Source organism: Pleurodeles waltl, chromosome 3_1 (assembly GCF_031143425.1).
Source record: "Pleurodeles waltl isolate 20211129_DDA chromosome 3_1, aPleWal1.hap1.20221129, whole genome shotgun sequence".
Taxonomy (NCBI): domain Eukaryota; kingdom Metazoa; phylum Chordata; class Amphibia; order Caudata; family Salamandridae; genus Pleurodeles; species Pleurodeles waltl.
The window spans coordinates 1766338918-1766363257 of NC_090440.1; the positions used below are offsets into that span (position 1 = coordinate 1766338918).

Here is a 24340-nt window from a genome sequence, read left to right on the forward strand (position 1 = left end):
CCATCCAAGGTACTAGAAAAGGCTATCAACAAGTAACTCACAACACACCTGGAGCTGAACCAGCTATTTGACACCTCCCAATCAGGCTTCTGCAGAAATCATAACGCCAAGACCACCCTGATTGCAGCCATCAATGACATCTGAACCCTTCTCAACTGAGGAAAAACAGCAGCTTTGATACTCCTCAACGTCTCTGTAGCCTTCAACACCGTATCCCACCACATGCTGATCAAAAGACTCCTCACATCTGCATCCAAAGAGACACACTCAGATGGATCACCTAATTTCTCATTGGAAGAACACAGAGGGTCCGCCTACCACCTTTCACCTCAAAACCCAAGGATATCATCTGCAGGCCCCCCAGGACTTATCCCTCAGCCCCACACTCTTCAATGTATACATGACCCCTCTGGCCAACATCACCAGATCTCACGGCCTCAACATATTATCATACGCAGACAACTCCAAACTCATCCCCTCTCTCACTTATGACCCTACCACCACCACCAGGATCAACTTCCACAGATGTATGACAAGCATCGCCGACTGAATCAAAAACAGCTGCCTGAAGCTGAATACAGACAAGATGGAAGTACTGATTTTCAGCACTAACAGCAACCCATGGAATGACTCCTGGTGGCCACCAAACCAAGGACCCTCCCCAACACCCGCCGACCCCGCCAGAAACCTCAGAATCATCCTTGATAACAAGCTCACCATGAAACCACAGATCAAGGCCATCTCTTCCACCTGCTTCCTCACCCTATGCCTGCTTGTAAGATTTTCAAGTAGCTACCACTAACACAAGACGCACCTATACACAAGCTCTCATCACCAGTCGACTGGACTATGGCAATGCTGTCTATATAGGAATTGCCACACACCTACTACAGAGACTTCAAATCATACAGAATGCCACAGCCAGACTCATCCTCGACCTCCCCCAATGGCTCCCAATACAGAAGAGATGCAAATTCAAGCTGTTTACCCATGCACCCAAGGCCCTACACAACCAAGGACCCACCTACATAACTCACCGCCTAACTTCTACCAACCGTCAAGAAGATTATGCTTTACGTCCACTGCACTTGCCCACACTCCCCGCATCCACCGAAGCAGAAATGGAGGGTGCTCCTTCTCCTACATCACAGCAAAGACCTGGAACAGCCTCCCCACACAGTTCTGGACCATCACCTCACTTTCTAAATTCTGAAGGGCCCGCAAGACCTGGCTGTTTGAATGAGCCTTCTGGAACCTGCAAGTGCCTGGGTGCCCATCGGGTGATTAGCAGCGCTATACAAATCCTGATTGATTGATTGATATAGTAGGGACAGTGTTCATTTCCCCCCTGGAATGAAGAGAAAAACATTAACAAAATGGCATTGCTGTTTGTATGAAAAAATGAAGATATCTCTAGGATTCCTGCCTCAGCAGAAACTTTAGACCATTAACTTGGCCTCAAAGTCTCACTGTGCACCATGACGTGCCAGCTTGTATGACCTCCACTATGTGTGACAAATGTAATCTTTAGAAAAACAGTGCCAGATTGCAGCAGAAAACAAGATGGTAGCTGAAACAATGTTTAACCTTAAAGCATAGACATTGGAACTATTCCAAATTACTTGTATATTTTTACGTCTTGTTAGAAATAAAAGCTGTTTGTTGTTGAGGGCCTGTTATGGGTAATACCAATACATACAGTGGGTTGTGGAACAACACATTGCTTAAAATTAATTGACTTTGAACTCAATCTCATTTGCTTGCTTCTTATTGAATTGATTTCCTTCCTCTTCTTATGTCTGCTCCTCCCTAGCACCACAGAGTCTTTGGTGGGATATATTCAGTCTTATTCAAACATCAAGAGCTTGTCAATCAGGGCCTGGTAGAGTGCCGAGAAGCAGAGAAAAGTGTATTAAAACACTGACAGAAACAGACTTAGATTATACACTTGCTTAGTTACTTGAGAGGGCTTCTTGATTCACAACAATCTGCTCACTCATTAGTGAGGATAACTGTGACATTAAACTTCCCACTAGTGATATACGTTAGTGATAGGGATATAGTTGTGTCCCTTGCATGTTAGTTAAAAAATGAGTGAGGTAGAGGATGAAACACAGGAATGTTGCTGAAAAAGACCATTTAAGTTCCAGGATGTGACCCCCATTCGAACTAAGGTTCAAGCATCAAAACATGGAGCCTTGGAAACCATCTTCGAACTTCCATAACTTTTCAAAAGTTTTTCTATTTAAACATCTGAATGTAGTCATACAGAATGGTTTTCAGATGACCTGGCTGGGAAGGCCCTACCTTGAGATTGGGGATGCATCTAGGTTGAAGCCCCTCTTAAGTTCCAGTACTTTAAAAATAAATTTCTATGAAAACGTGTGCTAAAGAAAGTTCATTTGTAGGTATTCAAAAACAGTGATGGTAAGGTAGGAGTTATGGTATGCCCTGATTTAAATCTTGTTTCCCTTATAGGTAGTCAGGTTTTAGCTTTGTTTGAGATTTCTCACCGCCTGCATGACCAAAGCTGCTCACTGAATGAAAGCCAACTGTCTCAGGCTGAACACCGACAAGACAGATGTAGTTATCTTTGGCAAAAATACCTCATCTTGGGACTCCAACTGGAGGCTGGCTGAACACAAACCCTCACCCAGCACCCATGTCAGGAACCCTGGAATAATAATCAACAGCAAACTGGACATGACTGTACAAGTTAGTGCTGTCACCGCATTTTGCTCCCACACCTTGGAAATGCGGAGGCAGAGCTTCAATCTGCTTCCAAGCAACACTAGTCACTCATCCCCTAATCACCAGCAAGTTTGACTATGGGAACACCCTCTACACCAGGATCACCAAGAAACTCACTAGAGAACTACAAACGACTCCGAATTCGGCAGCCAGACACATCCTCAACCTCCCACACAGAACTCACATCACACCACACCTCAGGGAGCTCCACTGGCTCCCACTACACAACCGTGTTCATTGCAAACTCCTCACAAACACATTGAGGACACCACACAATGTAGACACCCACCTACTTGAATAGCCGCATCTTCTTCAACCAACAACCCAACACTTCCGCTCTGCAGGACTCCTACATGGACACATCCCATGCATGCATAGAACCATATCAGGAGGACAGGTGATTTCTTATATTGCTCCTAAAGCGTGGAATGGCCTCCCACACCACATTAAAGCCTCCTCCTCTTGAATTTACCAAGAAGCTGAAGATCTGGCTTTTCAATTAGCCCACTTACCATAGGCAGGGCTAGGCACACACACATGCTCAGCATCAGGATACCCTCGCAGCTGATATTGCACTTTGCAAATACACATAACATAATAAATTGGGCCAAGGTTCAAGCCCTCTATCGTTTCAGCCAAATAACAGGGCAGAGGTTCAACATACATGTAGCTTGCTGGTTCGAGGTGGCTCCTTTTTTTGGAGATCGCTCTGGCTGCTACAACTTGACTTCTTTACAATCCTGTGCAAGGGAGAAGCTTTGGCTTTTTTTAACCTATTTTCAGTTATTTTCTATATTGGCATCCTTTCCTGTGGAATTCGGCCACTGTGTATAATTTGATGTTCACTTTAAGATCGAGGAGATTTTGGATGTAATTGTATAGATGAGTGGTAGCAGGTAGTGTATTATATATTTGCGGAGTTTTACCTACACCAGCCTTTAAATAATTACCTAATATCACATTTTCATCTTGTTGTTACTGCACAGCCGCAACCTTGGAGAAGAGACCGACACTGCCTTCAAGTGCCAGAGACCTTTCAGATTTACACATATAAAAATTCAAAGATCGGAGCACAGAGTAAACACAGCTCTCCATCTCAATTAGCCAGTAAATTCCGGCTAATATTAGGCTCATGAAAATGTTTCTGCTCCGTGGGTTGGCTTTTATTTGTGAAAATCAGAGGACCAGCTGATACATTCATAAGCTAATTATTACGGCAGCTGGGTGCGCGCAGAGCAGCGTGGCCGGGGCCCTGGAGGGGCGCACATTTGCACAGGGCGGCTGCGCTGCTGGGGGAAGGAGGGGGCGTGCTGCTGAAACAGAGACCCCCTAATCACATCAACCAGGAGAAAGTTTCCAAGGTGGGATGGATTATTAATGCTAGAAGAGCTGAAGGGGAATGAAAGACGGGTGTGAACTTAGGCCCCAGCCTTTGAATATACAGGCAGGAGTTAGCCTTCCATTCGCGCTGACAGACCCTGGACATAACCATTTCCATTCACAGCCGCTAACGGTCTTGTTTACTATCATGCTTTAACGAAAGAGAAATCTCACTAAACGTCCATGTCCCACCATCTATCTGACAGATGCTCAGCAACCAATATACCTCTCTGTCTTTAGCTCACTAACTGGCATGAATATGTATTTGTCTGTCAACAACTGAGCAGTACGCCTGTAACCCATATCTATCTATCTATCTATCTATCTATCTATCTATCTATCTATCTATCTATCTATCTATCTATCTATCTATCTATCTATCTGTCCATACATCCATCCACCCATCCATCTCACATGCTGTCAACTATTTCTTGGTTCCTTTATTGCCATCTGCCCATCTATTGATATCCTCTGTGTTATTCTACCTTCATGTGCCTCTGTAAATCTACTTGTGTATGTATGTGCTCGACATTCTATTAGGCCTGGGAGTAATTTTAATCATGCCAGAGTAATCAGAGTAATTTGGTAATTCCATTTTACTCTTTCATGCAGAATTACCGATAATGTAAATATGCCGCTGGCTTAACAAAGAGTAATTTTGGGGGAAAATGGTACAGCAAGGAGACATTTAGCTAGCACAAGTGACTACTCATGTTGCTGCTTATGTGCTTTGCATTTTGCACTATCCGTTTTGGATGCAAGGTGCATTTTACGCTAAGGAACTAGCATTAAATTCCATGAGTAAATTGGGGGAAAATCCTACCCCAAATGCGCATTTAGCAAGCGTGAGCGGCTGTCCATGGTACTATTCATGTGTGTTTTGCATTTAGTGCTATTTCTTAGTGCAAAGTGCATCTTCATGTTCATTTTGGACACAAGGTGGCATCTTTGCGCTAAGAAAAAAGTGCTAAATAACTCTTGGTCCATAATTCTGCTAAATCTAGCAGAATTTTTAGGTAATCCCATATGATTATGCTACACAGAATTATGAAAATTATGCCCACTCCTGCATGCTATCTAGCTATCTCTCTATCTCTATGTTTATTTTTCTGTGTCCTTGCTGCAGGCAATGTTTGTGTAAGTAGAAGGAAATCAACAGTAAAAAACAGCCCACATGACAATAAAACAAACCCACAAACAGCCGAAAAATGGCCCACACAATGACCTTTCGGACAGGGCATTCTGGCACTGCCAGATTATCCTAAAGGCCAGTCCCACTATGGTCATGGTCAGGTTCAGAAGGGTGGAGACAGTTTTTGGAGAAGTGTGGCACAATGGTTAGAGCGGCAGACCCTGATGCAGAGATCTGGCCCGGGACCAGGGTTCAATTCCAACCTCAGAGGGTCTTGGGCTCAATTCCCTTGGACCAGATAATTCTCGCCTCTGTGCTAATCTAATTAATGGGTCCCACTCTGTAACTCTGGGCAATAGCTTACTTAATCTCCACAATGGCCCTCACAGTGCTTGGATGCCTGACTTCACCCTGGGGCTGTCCAGGAGTGGGCGCCTCACAGGTAAAAGCCAGGAGGGGTTCCACAGCGGTATGCGTACAGCGCCTTGAGACCCTAACGGGTGAGTAGTGCCCTATACAAGTGCAAAGTTTACAGTTTACAGTTTTTGATCGGTAGAGCCAAGTGTAAGAAATTGGTCACTGGTTGAGGGGAGTGAAACCCTTCTCAAGCAGCAACCACAATTCTTTTCACTGTGAAGTCAAAAGCAAGACTAAATTTACCTGTGCTCAACCCTCAGGTAGCTCGGCACAGAGAAGTCAGGATTAACTCAGAGACAACGTGTAAAGTATTTGTGCAACACCTCAAACATTAGCATGGTGAAAACCCACCACAAAATAGAGTAATTTAAAATAACTGAACCAAGATCAAAACAACAGAAATCCAATCAATAAAACCAGAGGTATTAAATTTTAAAGATTTCAGTTAAAATACTACCAAAAAGTTAAAAGCACCAACTGTGGTTTCCAGGCCGGATACAAAGTCACAAGTTCAGGCTGACCATGATGGAGTGTGGGCCGACTAAAGGAACACAGTTAGGCCCGCAGAACAAAGTACCTTAAATCCTGGTTTGCAGAGCATTGCGAGGATCTGCATTGAAGATGTGTCACGCAGCCAAAGTGATGTGTCTGTTCCGAGATGCATTGAAGCTGAATCATCATCAAAGATCCCGTCGCGGAGGAATGGTGATGCAGAGTCCTCCATCAAGGATGCATTGCACAACTGTGGCAATGTGCCGGATCTGAGGAGTTGAAAGGCTGTGAAGTAGGGTGCCATCGTCAAGGCTGCCATCGATGAGGACCTATGCCAAGGATGCATTGCGCAGTGAAGATTCCGATGAGACGACGGGCTACAATGTGATCTTGGTCAATGCAACAGTTCCAATCCACACAGCAGTGGCAGCGCATCGGTTCTGCTCAGGGTTGTGATACTCAGCAGAGGAGATACGTTGGTTCCGCTGTATCCACAAAGAGGCTGGCAGAGCACCTTAAGCCCACTTCCATGAGTCCAAGACTGGAATGGCATCACTTTGTAGGGTTGACTCACAAGCAGCAGAGTCCAGGTGTTAGGTTCCAGGATGTTGGAGCATTTTGTCCCCGAGGCTCTAGTCAGGAGGCCAGCCAACTAGCTCTTGGAGTCACTTGAGGTTCTGGCAAAAGGGCTATTTTCGAGGTCGAACTGGCAGTTTAGAAACTGTACACACAGGCTGCAATGGCAGGCCTGAGACATCTTTAAGGGGATACTTAAGTGAGTGGCACAATCAGGGCCACAGGCCCACCAGTAGCATTCAATCTACAGGCCCTGGGTTTATGTAGTACCACTTTACTAATGACTTACAAGTACATTAAATATGCAAATTTGAGATAAGCCAATGTTACTATGTTCTAAGGAGTGGCAAAGTGTGCAGAGTCCTAAGGCAGCAAAAAGAGATGGAGGAGGAAGGCAAAAAGTTTGATGGAAGACCAACCTAAGGCTCAAAGGTCTTACACCAGCTTTTAGTTAGTAGAGCTGTTTTACGTTGGCATTAAAGGAGAAATAGTGAAATTCAGGATTAGGTAGACTCAGACAGAAATGTGTTTGCATGTTCATAATCAATCTCAAATTCGGGGGCGTAACATAGATCCTTGCAGCTCCTGTGGTGCAAGTCCCCCCACCGCAGGCTTCCATTGAGCCCCAGACCTACATGTTTCTCTGAGCTATGGGAGTGTCAGGGGGCCCTCATCATATTCTGCTTCAGGGGCGCATCATTCTGCATTAAATCAATGCTTGAATTGTATTAGGAATAGATCTCCTGAGCCACATATTGATAGGTACAATCAGGTTTTGATTAGTAGGGTGAAATTGTGATAGATATAGCCAGGTTGAACAAGAGGTTCGACTGGATGGAGTCCAGGTGCATAACATGCCTGATATAAAAAAGAAAAAGCTACATGACGTTAAAAGATGGTTCCTAGCTGAAATGAGAGTGTTAACCACACATGTGAAAAACTGATAGAAGAACAAACTCTATGTGGGACATCATATTGGTGGCAGTTGAAGATATGGCAGATAACAGGCCACCATGAATGGATTTAAGGGCCAGATGTAGGAAGGCATTAGTGCCTCGCAAACAGTGAAAAACGCCGTTTGCGAGGCGCTGATGCCCTCAAGCGATGCTGAAACACATATTCCGAGTCGGTACCGACTCGCAAAATGTGTTTCAGACTCACAAATAGGAAGGGGCGTTCCCTACCTATTTGCGAGTCGCACTGCGATGTAGGGTTGATTTGTCACCGCGAAAGCGGTCGCAAATCAACCCGCAGTTACCATCCACTTGAAGTGGATGGTAACTCATTCGCAAACGGGAAGGGCTCCCCATGGTACCCCTTCCCCTTTGTGAATGCTCACAATAATGTTTTTTCAGAGCAGGCATTGGCCCTATGGACCACTGCCTGCTCTGAAAAAACACCGAAACACAAAGATTTCGGTATTTTTTTCTATTTGCAGCTCGTTTTCCTTTAAGGAAAACGGGCTGCAAAGAGAAAAAAAAAACTGCTTTATTTAAAAGCAGTCACGGACATGGTGGTCTGCTGTCTCCAGCAGGCCACCATCCCCGTGAGTGCCTAGACTCACTATGGGGTCGCAAACTGCGACCCACCTCATGAATATTTATGAGGTGGGTCTTTGCGACCCCATAGCGAGTCGGAGAAGGTGTCTGAGACACCTTTCTGTATACCAATTTGCGAGTTGCAAATTGCGAGTCGGAAGGACTCGCAATTTGCAACTCGCGAATTGGTTTCTACCTACATCTGGCCCTAAATATTTATACTGGGTCTACTGACATTGTTGTATGACACACTCTGAATGATGTGAAACACTGGTGGAATGGGGGTTCAGAAGCCTCGCGGAAGTTATAATGTTGGGCTGACATACAAAGTTTACAGAATTATTTGTGCATCAATACAGGTTTAGTAACAGGTGTATTTCTAAAAGCAGAGTTTGGAAACACAAAGATTAAATTATTGACATTTACATTCACACACTGTTGTTAGCAAAATGTGCATTAAATTTGAGATATTTTGAGTTACTATATGTCCTCAAAAGCTGAAAAGAATTGCACAGTGGATCACTAGAGGCAGCCTTAGATTGGTAAAGGAGACTGAAACCCTTTGCAGTGGAGCATAGTTTCGATGAGTAGGACCATATTCTAAGTGGTACAATGGCAGAGCCATGTTTACACAGGCAATTTCCAGCTGCATAAAGCCAGGTTTGACTGTTTCGAGTCCTAGTTGGTTGGTGGATTTGCAGAGCCATGTTCAAAGGGGTTGAAATCAATGAATATTTCAAGCCAGGTTTATATAGGAATGTCAAGATTTGGGTGTTGATGGCAAAGTTTGGATGGGTTAAACCAAGTTTGTGTTGGTATTGGTCTGGCTGTGTAGAGATCGATTCAACTTGTTTAAGTCAGAGTTGGATTAAAAGGACCAGGTTTGGACTTTGGATGGATAGAGCCAAGTTGAAATGTGTAGGGCGGGCTTGAGCTGATAAAGAATTTAGTTGAACTAGGTAACCCCAGGCTTAGTCAGTAGATTAATTAGTTGTACAGCTTGATGATACTACTTCAGAAGCATTGATTTTCAGGTGGTGGGAATACATTCAGGCATTCATGACAGCTGTGTAAGATAATTGCCCTGTGCAGCTGACACTTTGCACCTATTGTAAGTAAGCAAAGTCTTGGATTGAATTAAATTATTGCCCTGCCTTTATTTCAGTCTGTCCTTCCGTTCCCACATCTACACCGCAACATTGTTTTCAATGCAAAATGACTTTACTTCCAGTTATATGCTAGTTGGCACTGAAAATTGATTATTTTATTCTGTGTTGATGGTCACTTCAAACCCCTTACTTTGCACCTCTGAAACTGAACGGATGCTGGTGAACTCTCGACAATCAGATTTTTATGTGAAAATCCACATCCGGCAATCTTGTGAGCTTGGTCAATCATCGTAGTATTCACAAGAATTTTGGAAAGTTTGCCAAAGTAAAACCTTTCATATCTCTAGTCAGTGTTGCACCCTGTTTCTCTTCAACAGGCTCTGAGAGAATGGCATATGTAGAAGTGTCCATTTTGTACAGAGAATTTCCCGATGATATGTATTACATTGGCTATTTTGTCTGTTTCTCTCACAGTCCATTGTAGCATCAGTCAGTCTACCCGAACATGAAGCGATTAAAAGAAAGGGGCTTTTGCACACTAACAACCTGGGGCCAAGAGTGGGCCTACTTTATCCATCATAATCTCTGACAGTTGGTCACCACTTCCTGGCATTGTGGAAAAAGTCAGTGTGTTCCTTCATTAACTTGTATCACGGGTGACATTGGAAAGTGGTGCCACTTCACCAAAAATCACTAATTATAGTGGCAGTAGACATGACAACACACACATTTAGGTCTTGCCTACAGACAGCTTTAGCTACTATTGACAAAGACCTATAGTTTACTAAACAATGCATGAAATAAAGGAAACATAAAAAGTACCACCTACTAAAACCATTGAAAATTAGACAATATTTCCTTCTGAAAGATCATTAATCAAATCGTTTAAATCACAATGATTGCAAAGGAGACCACAGGAGTTGGAAATAGATGCATTGTGTAGGTATTGTCACTCTTAGATGCGCTTGCGTAGCTGCTGGAATAAATCCCTCCTGACTCTTGGGGTCTAGTAGAGATGTCGTCAAAATGAAGAATGTCAGCTGAGGCAACTGTCAGCAGTGCATGTGCCACTCACATTTATTTGAGAACTAGCCAGTATCTTTGCAAGATTTTCAGTGCTACAGGCAGAAATACATTTTCCTCTTTGCCACACCCTCCCCAAGCCCACTGTAGAAGCTTTTTATATATAACTTCTAGCTGCAAAAACACTCATATGACATACCTTTATTATTGTTTCACCTGTTCTGCACCTAGAACGTCTGATGTTGATGGTATTGACTTAACAACAACCTGCACAAACTCATCCAATTTCAAGGTTGCAATTTGAAACTGAATAATCCCTTTACTGGGAGAATGGAGTTTTGTTCAGGTTGGTATATTTGCTCAAAGAGTTCATGCACCAACTGAAAAGATCCGTGTGTTACCTAATGGTTATATGTTAAAATTCCAGTGGATCTCTCTTGATATCTGTTCTCCCTGAGGTTGATGAATTGAGTAGTGTTTGTATGAAAACAGCAGTCCTGCTATACAACTTAGTTTGACTCCTAGGCACACCGCCTGGCACCCACTTATGCGTTGTGGGGACTGGTAAAAGTTGACAAGTTGACGTGGTGGACACTTTCAGTTATTAGCTCTGCTTGTGTTCCAATTCACAAAGTCGACCTGGAAACAAGGCCAGATTTCAGGAACTGCTTGCAGTAAAAATCCCAGTAATTCCAGGCCCCACTGTGGCCAGAAAGATTCTAACTAACTGTATAGTACAGGGACAAGACTACTAGCTTGCAATGCAAGTGCTGACCTGCTATTCCAGCCCACCTATCCTATAAAGGTCCTTGGAGAAGTAGCATGAAGCAAAATTATGCCCTCCCCCGCAGAATGTGGTGAGAGGCTCTTGACTCTTCTATATCTGATATGTGTTTATTGACCTGGGGCTGATTGGGGGTGTCCTGAAGGATTGCCCAGCCACCTCCACCGCCAAAACGCACAGCCTGCTTTACGCCCCTGCCTTGTAACCGATAGAATTATACCACTATTTGCATCCGTTAACGCAATTAGTTCATGGAATTGCACACTACATCTTAAAAAACAGAAGCAGACCCCATTTCAAACTTTTAAGGCAATGCTTATTTGTTTTCTAACGTGGCTCTCATTATTCCATTTTTCCCATCTCAAGACTGTGCCATAAAGGGATGTTAAACATACTGCTTGCATCATATGACATGGCTTCCGGAGCAACCTTTGTTTAAGATAACTTTGAAGAAAACGTGGAGGGGCTGACTGAAGAAATTCGAGTCAATTGCCTCCCACAGATGGTTTACTTTTCATTTCAAGAAATTATTTCCTTTGTGCAAAGTAGAGCCCCAGAGGGTGCGCAGTTGGGCCAGGAGAGCTGTAGGAACTGAAACATGAATAAACTGACACAGTAAAGTAGAAGAAACGAAGGAACACTATGGCAGCCGCCTCTGCTACCAGCGAACATCATTATTGATGTAGAAATGTGAAATTCCCAGTAAACAATTAGATTATCGTCATTTTTTTTTTTCTCCACCCGTCGTACTGCAAGAAAAGAGCAGGTCTTTGCAACTGTGGCCCCTCACTTGTAAAAACAAGGCAGTGTTGTGTTACAAATTAGTTTATAAATCCCCTGGCGGCCTCACAGTTCAGTGCCTGCAGCTGCTGCAGATGGGCCTAGGCAGTTGCGTGCGCCTTCCCTGCGCTGCAGCCGGCGGTCTGACGGAGAGCGCGCGACGATCGGGTTATTAGCAGCGTAGGCCGCGAGCCGCACAATGCCAACAGCTGGTGTTGCCTTCTTGACTGGTGCAGCAGAGATAATCAAATCATGCCTCGTTTGAAAATAAAAAATATATATTTATCATTTATTTCTTTTGGGGCACAGGAAGGAGATCGAAGGATGTTAATACTGAACATTTATGTAGTACACACACCACAAAGGGAATTGCCCCTCGATGCATAAATAATGGGTGTTATTAACGCCCAAAAGAATGGAACTCGTCCTATCGACCTAGGAAGACTGAAAAACTGGGTGTGCCCTGGAAAAAATCTATACTTCTTTTAAGGGTGTTAGGGTCGTTTTCAACCAGCCTCAACCAGCCTCTGGCTTCTTTAAGTCCAAAACATTCAGCCATTGTCTTAAGACATTGGGAATCATATGTTTTGTCAACCTACTAGAGTATTTTATTCTCACTGTTTTTATGTTATTTTTCTGTACCACGTTGTGTCCTTTCACCTTCACTGGAAAGCAAGAATACTATTCTACAGCTGAAATCAGACGGAGACTAACCCTCTAGGATTATGAAGCGATCACTAATAAAAGCATCTGAAAATGGATGCTACAGAAAAACGTGTGGTTTTAGAGCAGTTTATTTTTGTGTGTCAAAACTTAGAAAAGAGAAAGCTTTGCTTCTGGTTTCCCTGATGGGTTACTAATATATGAAAATATATATTTTCTCCTGTGGTCTGTGTATGTAGTGTAGTGAACAGGACAGCATCTCTACACTAGATCAGTGAGCCTGGACATTGTTTTTTACAAGTCTGTGCCATTGCAAAATCATTGACCTATGTCTAATAATCAGGTTGATAAAATATGGATTATTGTTAAGGACTGTCAATGTTTTTTTTAAAAAAGGTGGTCAGATTAGCCTGACCCAAGGCAGTGGCGTAACAAAATTTGAGGGCTGGGGGGGTCTGCAAAGTAGATCCTTCTCCGGATGCACTCAGGAGCTCTCAGGCCAGGATACTGTGCTGAAGGGCCTCCACCACTGCGGGGGATGCAGGGGCCTTTGTTACGCCACTGACCCAAGTCAAAAAACCCTCTTGCTGGTCTCTGCCTTTAATTTGGGCATAGTAGGCAATTGTTAAAATATTTCTACAATAAAGTACTAGCAAGCTGCTTGGGGTCTTTATGTACAAATATAGCAATGCAGGTGTAACATTAATTTAGAGAGTTCTCATCTATTTGGTAATTAATAATTCAGCCCATATACGGTAAAAAGAACCATCAATTCAGTTAAATGTGTGGCTTTAAAATTTTACGTTTGATAGGGTTATAGTCGCAACTGGCTTTTTGAAGAGTTTAGTTACTATAAAAAATGATATAGAAAAGACTCACTCCTTGGCACAATAGGTCTGCTACTAAGATTACAATCATTTTAAGGTGTTTGGAGAAATAAATAAAAGGCTGATGTTCGTGGATCCCATAAATTAAGAAAACATTTTTCCTTTGTACTGGGCCAACTTTCCTGTAAGGATTGGTAGTTATGGTCTGATGATTCCTCTCAGATTATGAATAGCATTGCTATCTATGGGATCATCCTGTCTAGTTCACAAAGTGTTTTAAAATTGTCTTGAGGCATGTTTTGTCTGAAATATGTCTTTATTGAATGTATCATACATTCGATCCTGCTGAAATCCACTTTTCATGTGTCAATTTTTCTGATGGAATGGATGTGGAGCAAGCTTAAAAATTGATTTCGGATGTAATACTCTGATGTCACTTGTCACATTGTCATCAAGTTTATACAAATATTATCTAAACTTAGTTTGGGCACGGCTTGAAGAATTTCAAATTTAGTTATAAATCCGGATTCCCAAAAGGGAGTTGATGGGCGCATTTTTTCTGTAGTCTCCGGCAATATCTAATGTCCAGCGTTTAGGGCCCAAGCCGTGGAAGACAAAATAGAAAGTATGAATAACATTGCTGTTACACCTAACAGCCTTAGGGTGGTCACCCCTAAGTTCTTTCCTGCCTCCCTCCACTTTTTAGATACTGTTTTTGCTGGTTTTAAGACTGTGCACTTTACCACTGCTAACCAGTGCTAAAGTGCATATGCTCTCTTCCTTTAAACATGATAACATTGGATCATACCCAATTGGATTATTTAATTTACTTATACATCCCTAGTAAAGTGCACTATATGTGCCCAGGGCCTGTAGATTAAATGCTACTAGTGGACCTGCAGCACTGATTGTGCCACCCACTTACGTAGCTCCTTAAACTTGTCTCAGGTTTGCCATTGCAAGGCCTGTGTGTGCAGTTTCACTGCCAATTTGATTTGGCATTTGAAAGTACTTTCCAAGCCTAAAACTCCCCTTTTTCTACATATAAGTCACTCCTAAGGTATGCCCTAGGTAACCCATAGGGCAGGGTGCTGTGTAGGCAAAAGGCAGGACATGTACCTGTGTAGTTTACATGTCCTGGTAGTGTAAAACTCCTAACTTCGTTTTTACACTGCTGTGAGTCCTGCTCCCTTAATAGGCTAACATTGGGGCTACCCTTATATACTGTTTGAGTAGAAGCTGCTGATCTGAAAGGAGTAGGAAGGTCATATTTAGTATGGCCAGAATGGTGACACAAACTCCTGCTGACTGGTGAAGTTGGATTTAATATTACTATTTTAGAAATGCCACTTTTAGAAAGTGAGTATTTCCCTGCACTTAAATCCTTCTGTGCCTTACAATCCACTTCTGGCTGGGTGAAGTTGACAGCTCCCTTGTGCATTCACTCAGACACACCCCAAACACAGGCTACTCAGCCTCACTTGCATATATCTGCATTTTGAATGAGTCTTCCTGGGCTGGGAGGGTGGAGGGCCTGACACTTACATGTCAAATGACAGTAGCCTGCCCTCACACAAAGGACTGCCACACCCCCTACTGGAACCCTGGCAGACAGGATTGAACTGAAAGGTGACCTTGTGCACTTCTAAGCCACTCTTTGAAGTCTCCTCCACTTCAAAGGCACATTTGGGTATTTAAACAGGGCCTCTGCCCCTACGAACTCAGACACTTCCTGGAGAAGAGTACCTAAACCAGAACTTGCATCCTGCCAAGAAGAACTGCCTGGCTGCCCAAATGACTCACCTGACTGCTTTCTGTGAAGGACTGCTGCCTTGCTGTTGTCCTGCTGCCTTACTGCTCTCTGCCTGTAGTGAGAAGTGCTCTCCAAGGGCTTGGATATAGCTTGGATCCTGTTCCCTGAAGTCTCAGGACCAAAAAGATTTATCTCTACAAGAAGGACTCCTTGTGCGGCGAAAATCGATGCACAGCCTTCCAGAAACTACACACAGCCTTGTTGAAAAATTCACCTTACAGTGAACCGGAACAACGCAGCTCAACCGCAATGAGAAGATCGACGCTGCGCCAGCGTATCGACCGGAAATCTGACGGACACCCCACTGGATTGACGCACAGCCGAGCCAGAACGATGCAGTCCGACTTCCAGAGAGGAATCGATGCAGCACCTGCCATGCAGTAGAAATTTCCATGCATCGCCCACTGGATCGATGCAGCCCCTGTAACTTCGTCCTGTCAGCACCGGAAATCCATGCATCGTCCCTGGGGCGTCTGAAAACTCCGCAACCTGAAGAGGATCCACGACCGAGCGCCAGTCATCGATGCAGAGCCGTCCCTGTGTGAAAACTAAAGGACACATCGCCGTGTGTGGCTCGACAAATCGACGCACACCTCTTTGTTTTCCATGCATTTCCTCCACTGTGGTTCTTTGCAGAGATTTTAAACGCAAACCAGGTCCTTAGTGCTTGAAAGAGACATTTATAGCTTTTAAAAGACTAAAGACAGTTTATATCACTTTTACAGTGATAGCTCAACATATACTTATTGCATTTTAATAATTTTGACCTGCATCTTATCAGATAAATATTATATATTTTTCTAAACCCTGTGTGGTGTATTTCTGTGGTGCTATACTGTGTTATTGCATGATTTATTGCACAAATACTTTACGCATTGCCTTCTAAGTTAAGCTTGACTGCTCAGTGCCAAGCTACCAGAGGGTGGGCACAAGATAATTTGGATTGTGTTTGACTTACCCTGACTAGAGTGAGGGTCCTTGCTTGGACAGGGGATAACCTGACTGTCAACCAAAGACCCAATTTCTAATAATTGTGGACAAGGTAATGGAACTAGTTCCAATAACATCACAAATTCTTGGAATGTGCACTTTGCAGATTGCAGACAGTAAAGGTCACAATCCAAGAATTTGTGATATTACTGGAATCCTTGTAACTGGCGAGCAAATAAAAATAAGTAAAAAATAGAGCAAAATATTGACAAGTTGTAAAATAATGATGCGCTACAACTGGAAAATTATTATAATGTGTCCTACAGTTCTGACTGGGAAGATGTACTTTTCTAGTAGATTAGGGTTATAGTAAAATCTGTATATCATAGAACCTTAGAGGCCTAGTGACTGTGTGTTAGGGGGTCAGTACTCAGGTATAGAGAAGGGTAGAGATGGGCAGATTGTTACCTGAACCATGCAAACTAAACGGATGTACCTAGTGCACAGGCTATCCTGGTGGCGAAACTCTGCTCAAAGGGAGAGTAACAAAATTCAAAAATAATAATAATAGGTGATGCAGGCAAGTAGGAGGCTCACTAGGCACAGTTTCCCAGGTGCCATGTCTGTGACTTTGGATTGGCTGATTAGCAGCACCATGGGAGGCTTGCAGAACATCAGGTGGGTTTTGGGACATTTCCCCACTGAGGATGAAATAGGCAGCTCACAACTCCACGTAGTTGAAACACCACAACAAGACCAACACAAGCCTGTTCATTGTATGTGTTCTTCCCTACACTGAAATGGAATTCCAGCTTATAAGTCTAGTCTTTCCATTTTCCAAAGAGTGCCAGTGAATCTCTCTAGTTCGAAATTACATTCCAACCAGTTTCAGGCATTGTTTCATTCTTTTGTGGGATTTAAGAGAAGGGCGGCTTCCCTATTACCCCATTGACTTTATCTCAGAATGGATTTTGGTGACCAGAGCCTGCATACCAGTGGCCATGTTTGATCTGAAGGGTCATGTTCTGGAGAGACATCTTGTTTATTCTCAGACAGGTATCTGACCTTCTGAAATTCTTGCAGGCATTATTGCAGAACCATGTTTATAAAATTTGAGAACATTCACAATCATTAAAAAATAATGAACATTCTTTCTTGCTTTGGGTCAAATAAGTTCTAGTCACAAAAAAATGAGTACCAGTGCTCATGCCCTGCATTCATTAAGTGCTACAGAAGGTAATACTAAAAATAATGTTCGAACAATCTGTTGCCCAGTTCCAACTGAAATAAAAAATATTGCCTATTGCACAAACCATAAATTTGCATATAATAGTGTATGCTGTCTTCCCTACAGTGTTTATTCCTCTGGGTCACCAGTGATTGTGGAGTTTGAATGCTAACCAATACCTCTCATGTGTTCCAGGGTTGGCTGTGTGAGCTGCTACGCTGGAAGGAGAATCCCAGCCCAGAGAACCGTACCCTCTGGGAAAACCTGTGCACCATCCGGCGGTTCTTGGGCTTGCCTCAACACAAGCGGGATGTAATCTACGAGGAGGAGTCGCGGCACCACCACAGTGAGCGCATGCAGCACGTCATTCAGTTGACACCCGAGCCTGTACAGGTAAGTGATACTGCAAGCTAGTCTTCTCCTGACACTTGTCACTGCCGCCATTGTAGAGCTGAGCTATTGGAAGAAGTGTCCTGCTGACAGAACCCTGTAGGCTTAAGGGACATTCACCACAATAAGATTCACCATCCAACTAAAATATAGCATTGAAAGAGGAGACAAAAAATTATGAAATATATATGTTATCAATAATCCGCTTGTGATCTGCGTGCAAGGGTTGGGGCTTCTTTTAGAGGTTAGTGTTTCTGACCCAAAACTAGTGCCTTATTACTTTTTTTACAGTCTACTGCTTGTGTCACTAGCTTTACAGTCTAGTGCTTGTACCACTATGTTTCCAGTCTAGCGATTGTACCTCTTTGTTTACAGGCTAGTGCTTGTACCACTATCTTTACAGTTTAGTGATTGTACCACTGTGTTTACAGACTATTGATTGTACCACTATGTTTACAGACTATTGATTGTACTACTGTGTTAACAGGCCAGTGATTGTGCCACTATGTTTACAGGTTAGCGATTGTACCACCATTTTTATTATAGACTAGTGGTGGTAACACTACTTCACTAGGCTAAGGTTCTTACTACCCTTTGCAGTCTAGTGCTTCTACCTCATACCATTACTAGAAAATTAGTTTCACAGTTTTGAACTTCTAGCATACTCACTTAATACTATACTTTTACAGAGTGGTGCTTGTGCCACTAATAACTTCTTTCATAGACTGGTGCTTGATCACTATTCAAATAATACGTGTACCTCTTATTACAGACTCGTCCTTTTAGTACTACCTTTATAGATTAGTGTTTATAATAGAACTTTTCTAGACTTGTGCTTGAAGCAACACCGGATGCTTCACGAGTGGCCTCCACTAACTGTAGCACAATACATAAAGTGAAAAGAAATAGAAAGTATCCATGTGTTAACATCAAAAACCAAACACACTCCAAGTGTTTCCATCTCTGGATGTGCTTTCATGGTAGCAATATAGCAAGTGCTGATATCGGTGGACATGGGAATTGATCTCAAAAGTAGAGCTATTTTGCCATGCCATTTAAGGTTCGGTGTTGATCTAATAGTCGTTTTCTTTCTTTGGAGCCATATGTGAAGTGCTGATAGCATACTTTTTCCACTCTACAACAGTCATCTTTATAATGTTGATTCTGTTGAAAACTGTTTATTTTCACTCAACCTCTCCGACTATCACAGAAGTTATTTGCAATGTACTGCTGTGAAGCATATATCAGTGCACTGGCATATGCTGTAATACTACTAGACCAGTAGTTTTAACAATATGCTTGTTACCTGTGACTCTACTAAGCTTTGTCCCTATGAGTAAAATAATAATTTATGGCAATCAAGCGTTATTAAAATAAATATAAATGTAATCCGTGTAAGCCAGAATATCAAGTACAGAAACATTACCCACAACAATCGTGACAAAAATATCAACAACCAAGGTATTTCTAAGGAAAATGTATGTAGGTAAGTATATATATTCTATTCATATCTCTACTTCCATGTGCCTTAAAAACATATATATCATAAAGGCACATATGCATGCAGTTAATCATAGAAATTAGTTTCCAAATCACTTGGTGTATTATTGATAATTCGCTCAGTCTTCACCAGTTAGCACAGACGTATCTGGGGTTAAACTTTTTTCACACAGCAAGATCTCAAAAATGACGTTTAAGCTATGGTCCTCTCCAGAGTAATCCTTAAAAAATACATTTTCACTTACATTAAAAAATCTACATTGCCTATCTTAAACTACACTTTGTGCTGCGGCCCAACGTATTTTTTGGGTAGACTGCTCGAATTGCATTAATCGTGTATCGATTACCTTGAACTGGTTCATCATTACTGGCAGATCAAGCTACAAACTTGCATACATAATACACAGACCTCCACATTTTGATTACTCCTATTACCTGGCTAAGACAATTAAAATCTCCTGAAAATCTTGTCTTCTTCTCAGCTTTGACCTTCTTCTCCTTGAGATACCTGGTTTCATCAAAAATTAACATTGAATAAATCTGTCTCTGGTTGTGTACTTGAAGTTGCAAATGCCAGTGAGCCCTACATCCACTCTATTCAGTTATGAAATACCTTCTTCTTAACTGTCACATTCTTTATTCCTCTCTCTAGAGCCGCTCTCAATATTGAATATGAAGCCTAGTATTTGTTATGTCTAGATATCAACCTAGATGCAAGATTGTTTTATCTGCTCAGATCACAATCTCATTTGGATTGAGCATGTACTTGTACCTCTGCTTGGCCTACTGTGTTTTACAATTCTTATTCACCTTGTTACGTTTCCCTGGTCAGTTATGTATCTGTCCACTTTTGAAGCACACTGATCAGGGTAGTACTGTAGAAAGACATTTGTTGATCTAATTAGTATATTGTTTGTTTATATATGAAATGAGGACTATCTACGCTCTCGTTGATACCCTAAGCTCTGTATCCCTTTCTGTTTTTGCCTATTGGTTTGGTATGTTTTGTATTCACTCTATCAGTGCATCATTCCTGTGTAACTTTATAAAGAGCTATGAAACTTTTAGGTTCTGTGCATGCTACTCAAGAATGCTAATTAAATAAATAGTGCAGGTAAAAGACTGTTGGACATTATGTTTCAGTGGCTGTTCATTAGCATCTTTCTGTGTGTGCTGTAGACATGCTCCTGTGAGTGCTTCCTCGTGTCTTTCTATGAGTGCTGATCTGTACAGTTTGCTGTTTGAGAGCTTGACAGTATATTTTTGTTAGCGCAGTGCTGAACATTATAGGCCTGTAGGTGTTGTAAAATTGGTTCTGTGATTTCTGAATATTACAGGTCCACAAGTGCCAGGAAACTGTTTTTGAGAGTGCTGGGCTATATTGGACAGTATGTTTCTGTGAGTGCCTGTCAGTATTTTGCTAGAAGTGCTGGTCAGTATGTTTCTATGAGTGCTGGTCAGTATTTTTCTGTAATTTTTCTCTATTATCTTTCAGTTAGCATTTATGCATACAAAAGTGCAACGTTCACTAGGTTTCAATATTCTTTCTGATTCGAACATGAACTATGGATCTCATAATGCAAATGCATATCTGTATCAGGTTAACATACACTGGCAATTTAGTTCTTTTTTTCTAACCTGCATGCAAATGGAATGTATTATGCATCTTATTCAGGATTAGAGGAAAATGCAAATTTTCCAAACAAGAATAGTGAAGGAAAGTCCTCATGGAAGGCACTGAAGTGAATATTATGCTTTATTGAATAGCTATTTTTATTATAGCACCCAGAAATCACAAAAACCTATTCTTTCCAGCAAACATTTGGCCACAAGCTGTAGGTTGATGGAAAGTGTAACCACCAATCAGTCGTGAGCTTATCTATATATAGCCGTCACCATGAAGTAACAGCCTCTTTTCTCGATGTGAAGACAAATTAAACTCAATGAGCTAAACAGAAAAATATTAGAAGAATGATAAAATAAACAATAGAACAACTTCTTTTGAATCACCAAATGACTCAGGAATATCCACAGAAGCCTGAACAATTGAAGCTGATATGTGTCCTGTTGAGATGAAGCCTCTGGAAGAACTAGGAGTTGCAGCAATTGAAGCTGAATAAAACCAGGCCATTTGTAGTATAGACAATTTAATGGGAGGGAAGCAAAACATCTCATAGGATATAGATAATGGATGGATAACAATCACCTCTGTGTCTTTAATAAAATCAGATATTTCCTAAACCATTCTACCTAGATAATTTGCACTTTATTACAAGACGGGAAGCTCATTGTGCTTTTTTAACGATAATTCCCCACTACCAAATGGTTATGAATCATCAGTTTACAAAAAATTTTCTGAATGGTGATACTGTGGACCAATCAGTAGATCTAAGAATGTCCTGTAACTTTGTTTCAGCCAAAAGTTCTTCCAGTGAAATGGACCCTAAAAGTTTTTGTATCTTTTTCAGCCAAAGACATAGCCTTAGCATATCTGGATATAGAAGCAGAAGATACAGGAGCATGTTCTTTTAAGAAATATTAACAAATGAAAAGAGGCCATGTTTAGTTCAGTATTCTTTAATTGATATTAGTTAAGGCCACTGCACAACTTTAGGTGAGAAGGAAAATATGGGACCATGTACTAGTGGAGGCATTCTTAATGCAGCTGGTAACAGAAAAGAACTCCCCTACAATAGAATAATGTCTTGTTGGAACACCTGGAGCCCTATAAGTTGAGACTCTTTTAAACAGAATTCGAACAGATTAGTGAGGTTAGTTATGCAATGACAGAGATTCATCATCAGGGCATGTTTGGAAGACATCACTTTTTGGATTTTTCTCAATTCGTTTTTTGTGCATCTACTGCAGTCAATCTTTACTCCAGAATATTTCAGAAAACTTGAAAAACATACTAGACAGAAACTGCATGGCTGTCCTCATTCTGCTTGATTTATCAGTGGCCTTTCGATACCATCTCTCAAACACTACTTATGCATCAACCTGAGTAGTTTGATGTTGAATGGCCGGCCTTAGAGTGGCTTGCTAACTTTCTCATGAATAGATACTATTCTGGACCGCTTCCTCCTTACATGTCCCAACAAATTAGGCTGTACTGTGCAGTGCTTCAGAAATGGGCTCTGAATCTTACCCTGTTTAACACTTATTTATCCCCATTAGCTAACCATAATTTTAGATAAATCATTATAGCCCTAGCTTCATGAATAATCCAAAATCATCTGAAGCTAAACTCAGACAAAACCGAGCTGCTCGTCCTGGCCTAAATACACAGGAATGAAACAGTGATTGGTGGCCATATGACCTTAGTCCTTCTCCCCTTCCAGTTCAATTCGTATCTGATTTAGGTGTGAAATTTGATTCTCAGCTCTCTTTTAACCAACAAATTCATATTGTCATAGACACTTTTTTTGGGTTACTAAAACCCTTTACATCGGATTCTTCCATCTTTATCTTCTACAGCTAGAAAGCTGTTAATCCACCTGTGAATCACTTCCAGAATCGACCATTTTAATGCTCTCTATCTCAGGGTCACTATTTGGCATATTGACTGATGGTCAATATCTTTGGGAGGTTGAAAACAGTTCAACACAATACCAACAGAATGGGAAATCCATTGAATAGAAGGCTTGTGGACCTTATGAAAATGCACATCTTTAGATTTAAAGAACATATACCTCCTTTAGTTGAAGTCTGAATTTCGCTGGCTATCGAGACAGACTCACCAAATCAGTGTACATCTTTGGAAAGGGACGTGCACAGGCTTCTACTACCTGCAGGTGATGGTAAGATCAGTATAGATCTTAAGCCCTGAACATTAAAACTATTATTGAGGGAAATTATAAGTTCTATTTTATAACTTCTTCCACTTCAAAATTCGGAATCATATTAAAAATACCAGGCCCATCATAACTTTTTTTGTAATCTCAAATGTATGTGAAAACCACTGCAACAGTATTCGCCATCCTTGGCTATCAATATGCATATCGAAGGCCAAGGCTTAGGAATGAGAAGGGACACACTCATGTAAGCTATAATTTTCATTTTACTCTTTATGCCAGGTACCAAACAATCTGACTTCTGGATGCAAAATACCATCAACCATTTCTCTTGAACATTTTTCATCAATGTGTTCTCAGAAAGAAAGGAATCCCAGTAAATGCATGTGAGCAGTCATGCAATCGATAATTAGCAAATTGCTTCAGCAGTGATGCTGTTCTACAAAAGCAGTACTTGCAGGTCATCACAGTATGCATGTCATCTATTTAAATATAGGAGTGTATGAAATATAATCTACCAGTAGTAGTAGTGTATGTACCGGGAAAGTGAAATACAGCTCAATTAGGCCCAACACACTATCAGATATGCAATAACAACATAGTTAAAAGAACTGTCTAACAATAGAATGCAGAAATGTGTTGTAGAATACTTGTGGGTGAGCAACACAACCATAGGCTGTTGCTTCCTTTGGACTGCTACATGTAGACTGAGCTCGTGACTGGTGGTTTCATTTCTCCTCAACCCCTGACTGAAAAAATACTGGGAAGTGTAGTTTTTGTCTGATTCGTGGATGCTATAATAAAAGTAGCAAGTCCAGAAAGCATAATATGAGCCTTCGGTCTTGTAATAAATTGTAGACTTTTCTGCGCTGATCATGCTTGAATACTCTCTACACAACTTACACCAGAAAATGTTGTTGGAAAATGATATGTCTAGCTATGCTTTAGAAGTACATTTCTAAGGGTTGTAAATGATCCTGCAGTTATGAAGATTGTGGAGAGCATGAAGACTTTGTCCCCCTTCCACAATCTTGTCTTCTCATCACTTGCTAACGCACACTACCGTGAAAATTAACTATGTATAATAAATACATTTGTTGCTTACGCTTCAGAAACAGAGGGTAGAATTTGACGTGATCACTGTACATGTGTGTACTGTGTACATTATGCATTCCTGGAATGATTCTTTTTTTACATGTTCGCGAGGAAAAAA

At 41.7% G+C, this 24340-nt stretch overlaps 1 protein-coding gene across 2 annotated transcripts in view; it reads left to right on the forward strand.

Moving 5' to 3' along the window:
- The window catches only part of SATB2 (SATB homeobox 2), a 329978-nt gene that overhangs the window by 258023 nt on the left and 47615 nt on the right, over positions 1-24340 (forward strand). For both annotated transcript variants that reach the window (XM_069225756.1, XM_069225755.1), the window contains one exon: positions 17639-17836. In XM_069225756.1, the coding sequence (XP_069081857.1) occupies positions 17639-17836 (198 nt within the window). The remainder of the gene's footprint in view (positions 1-17638; positions 17837-24340) is intronic.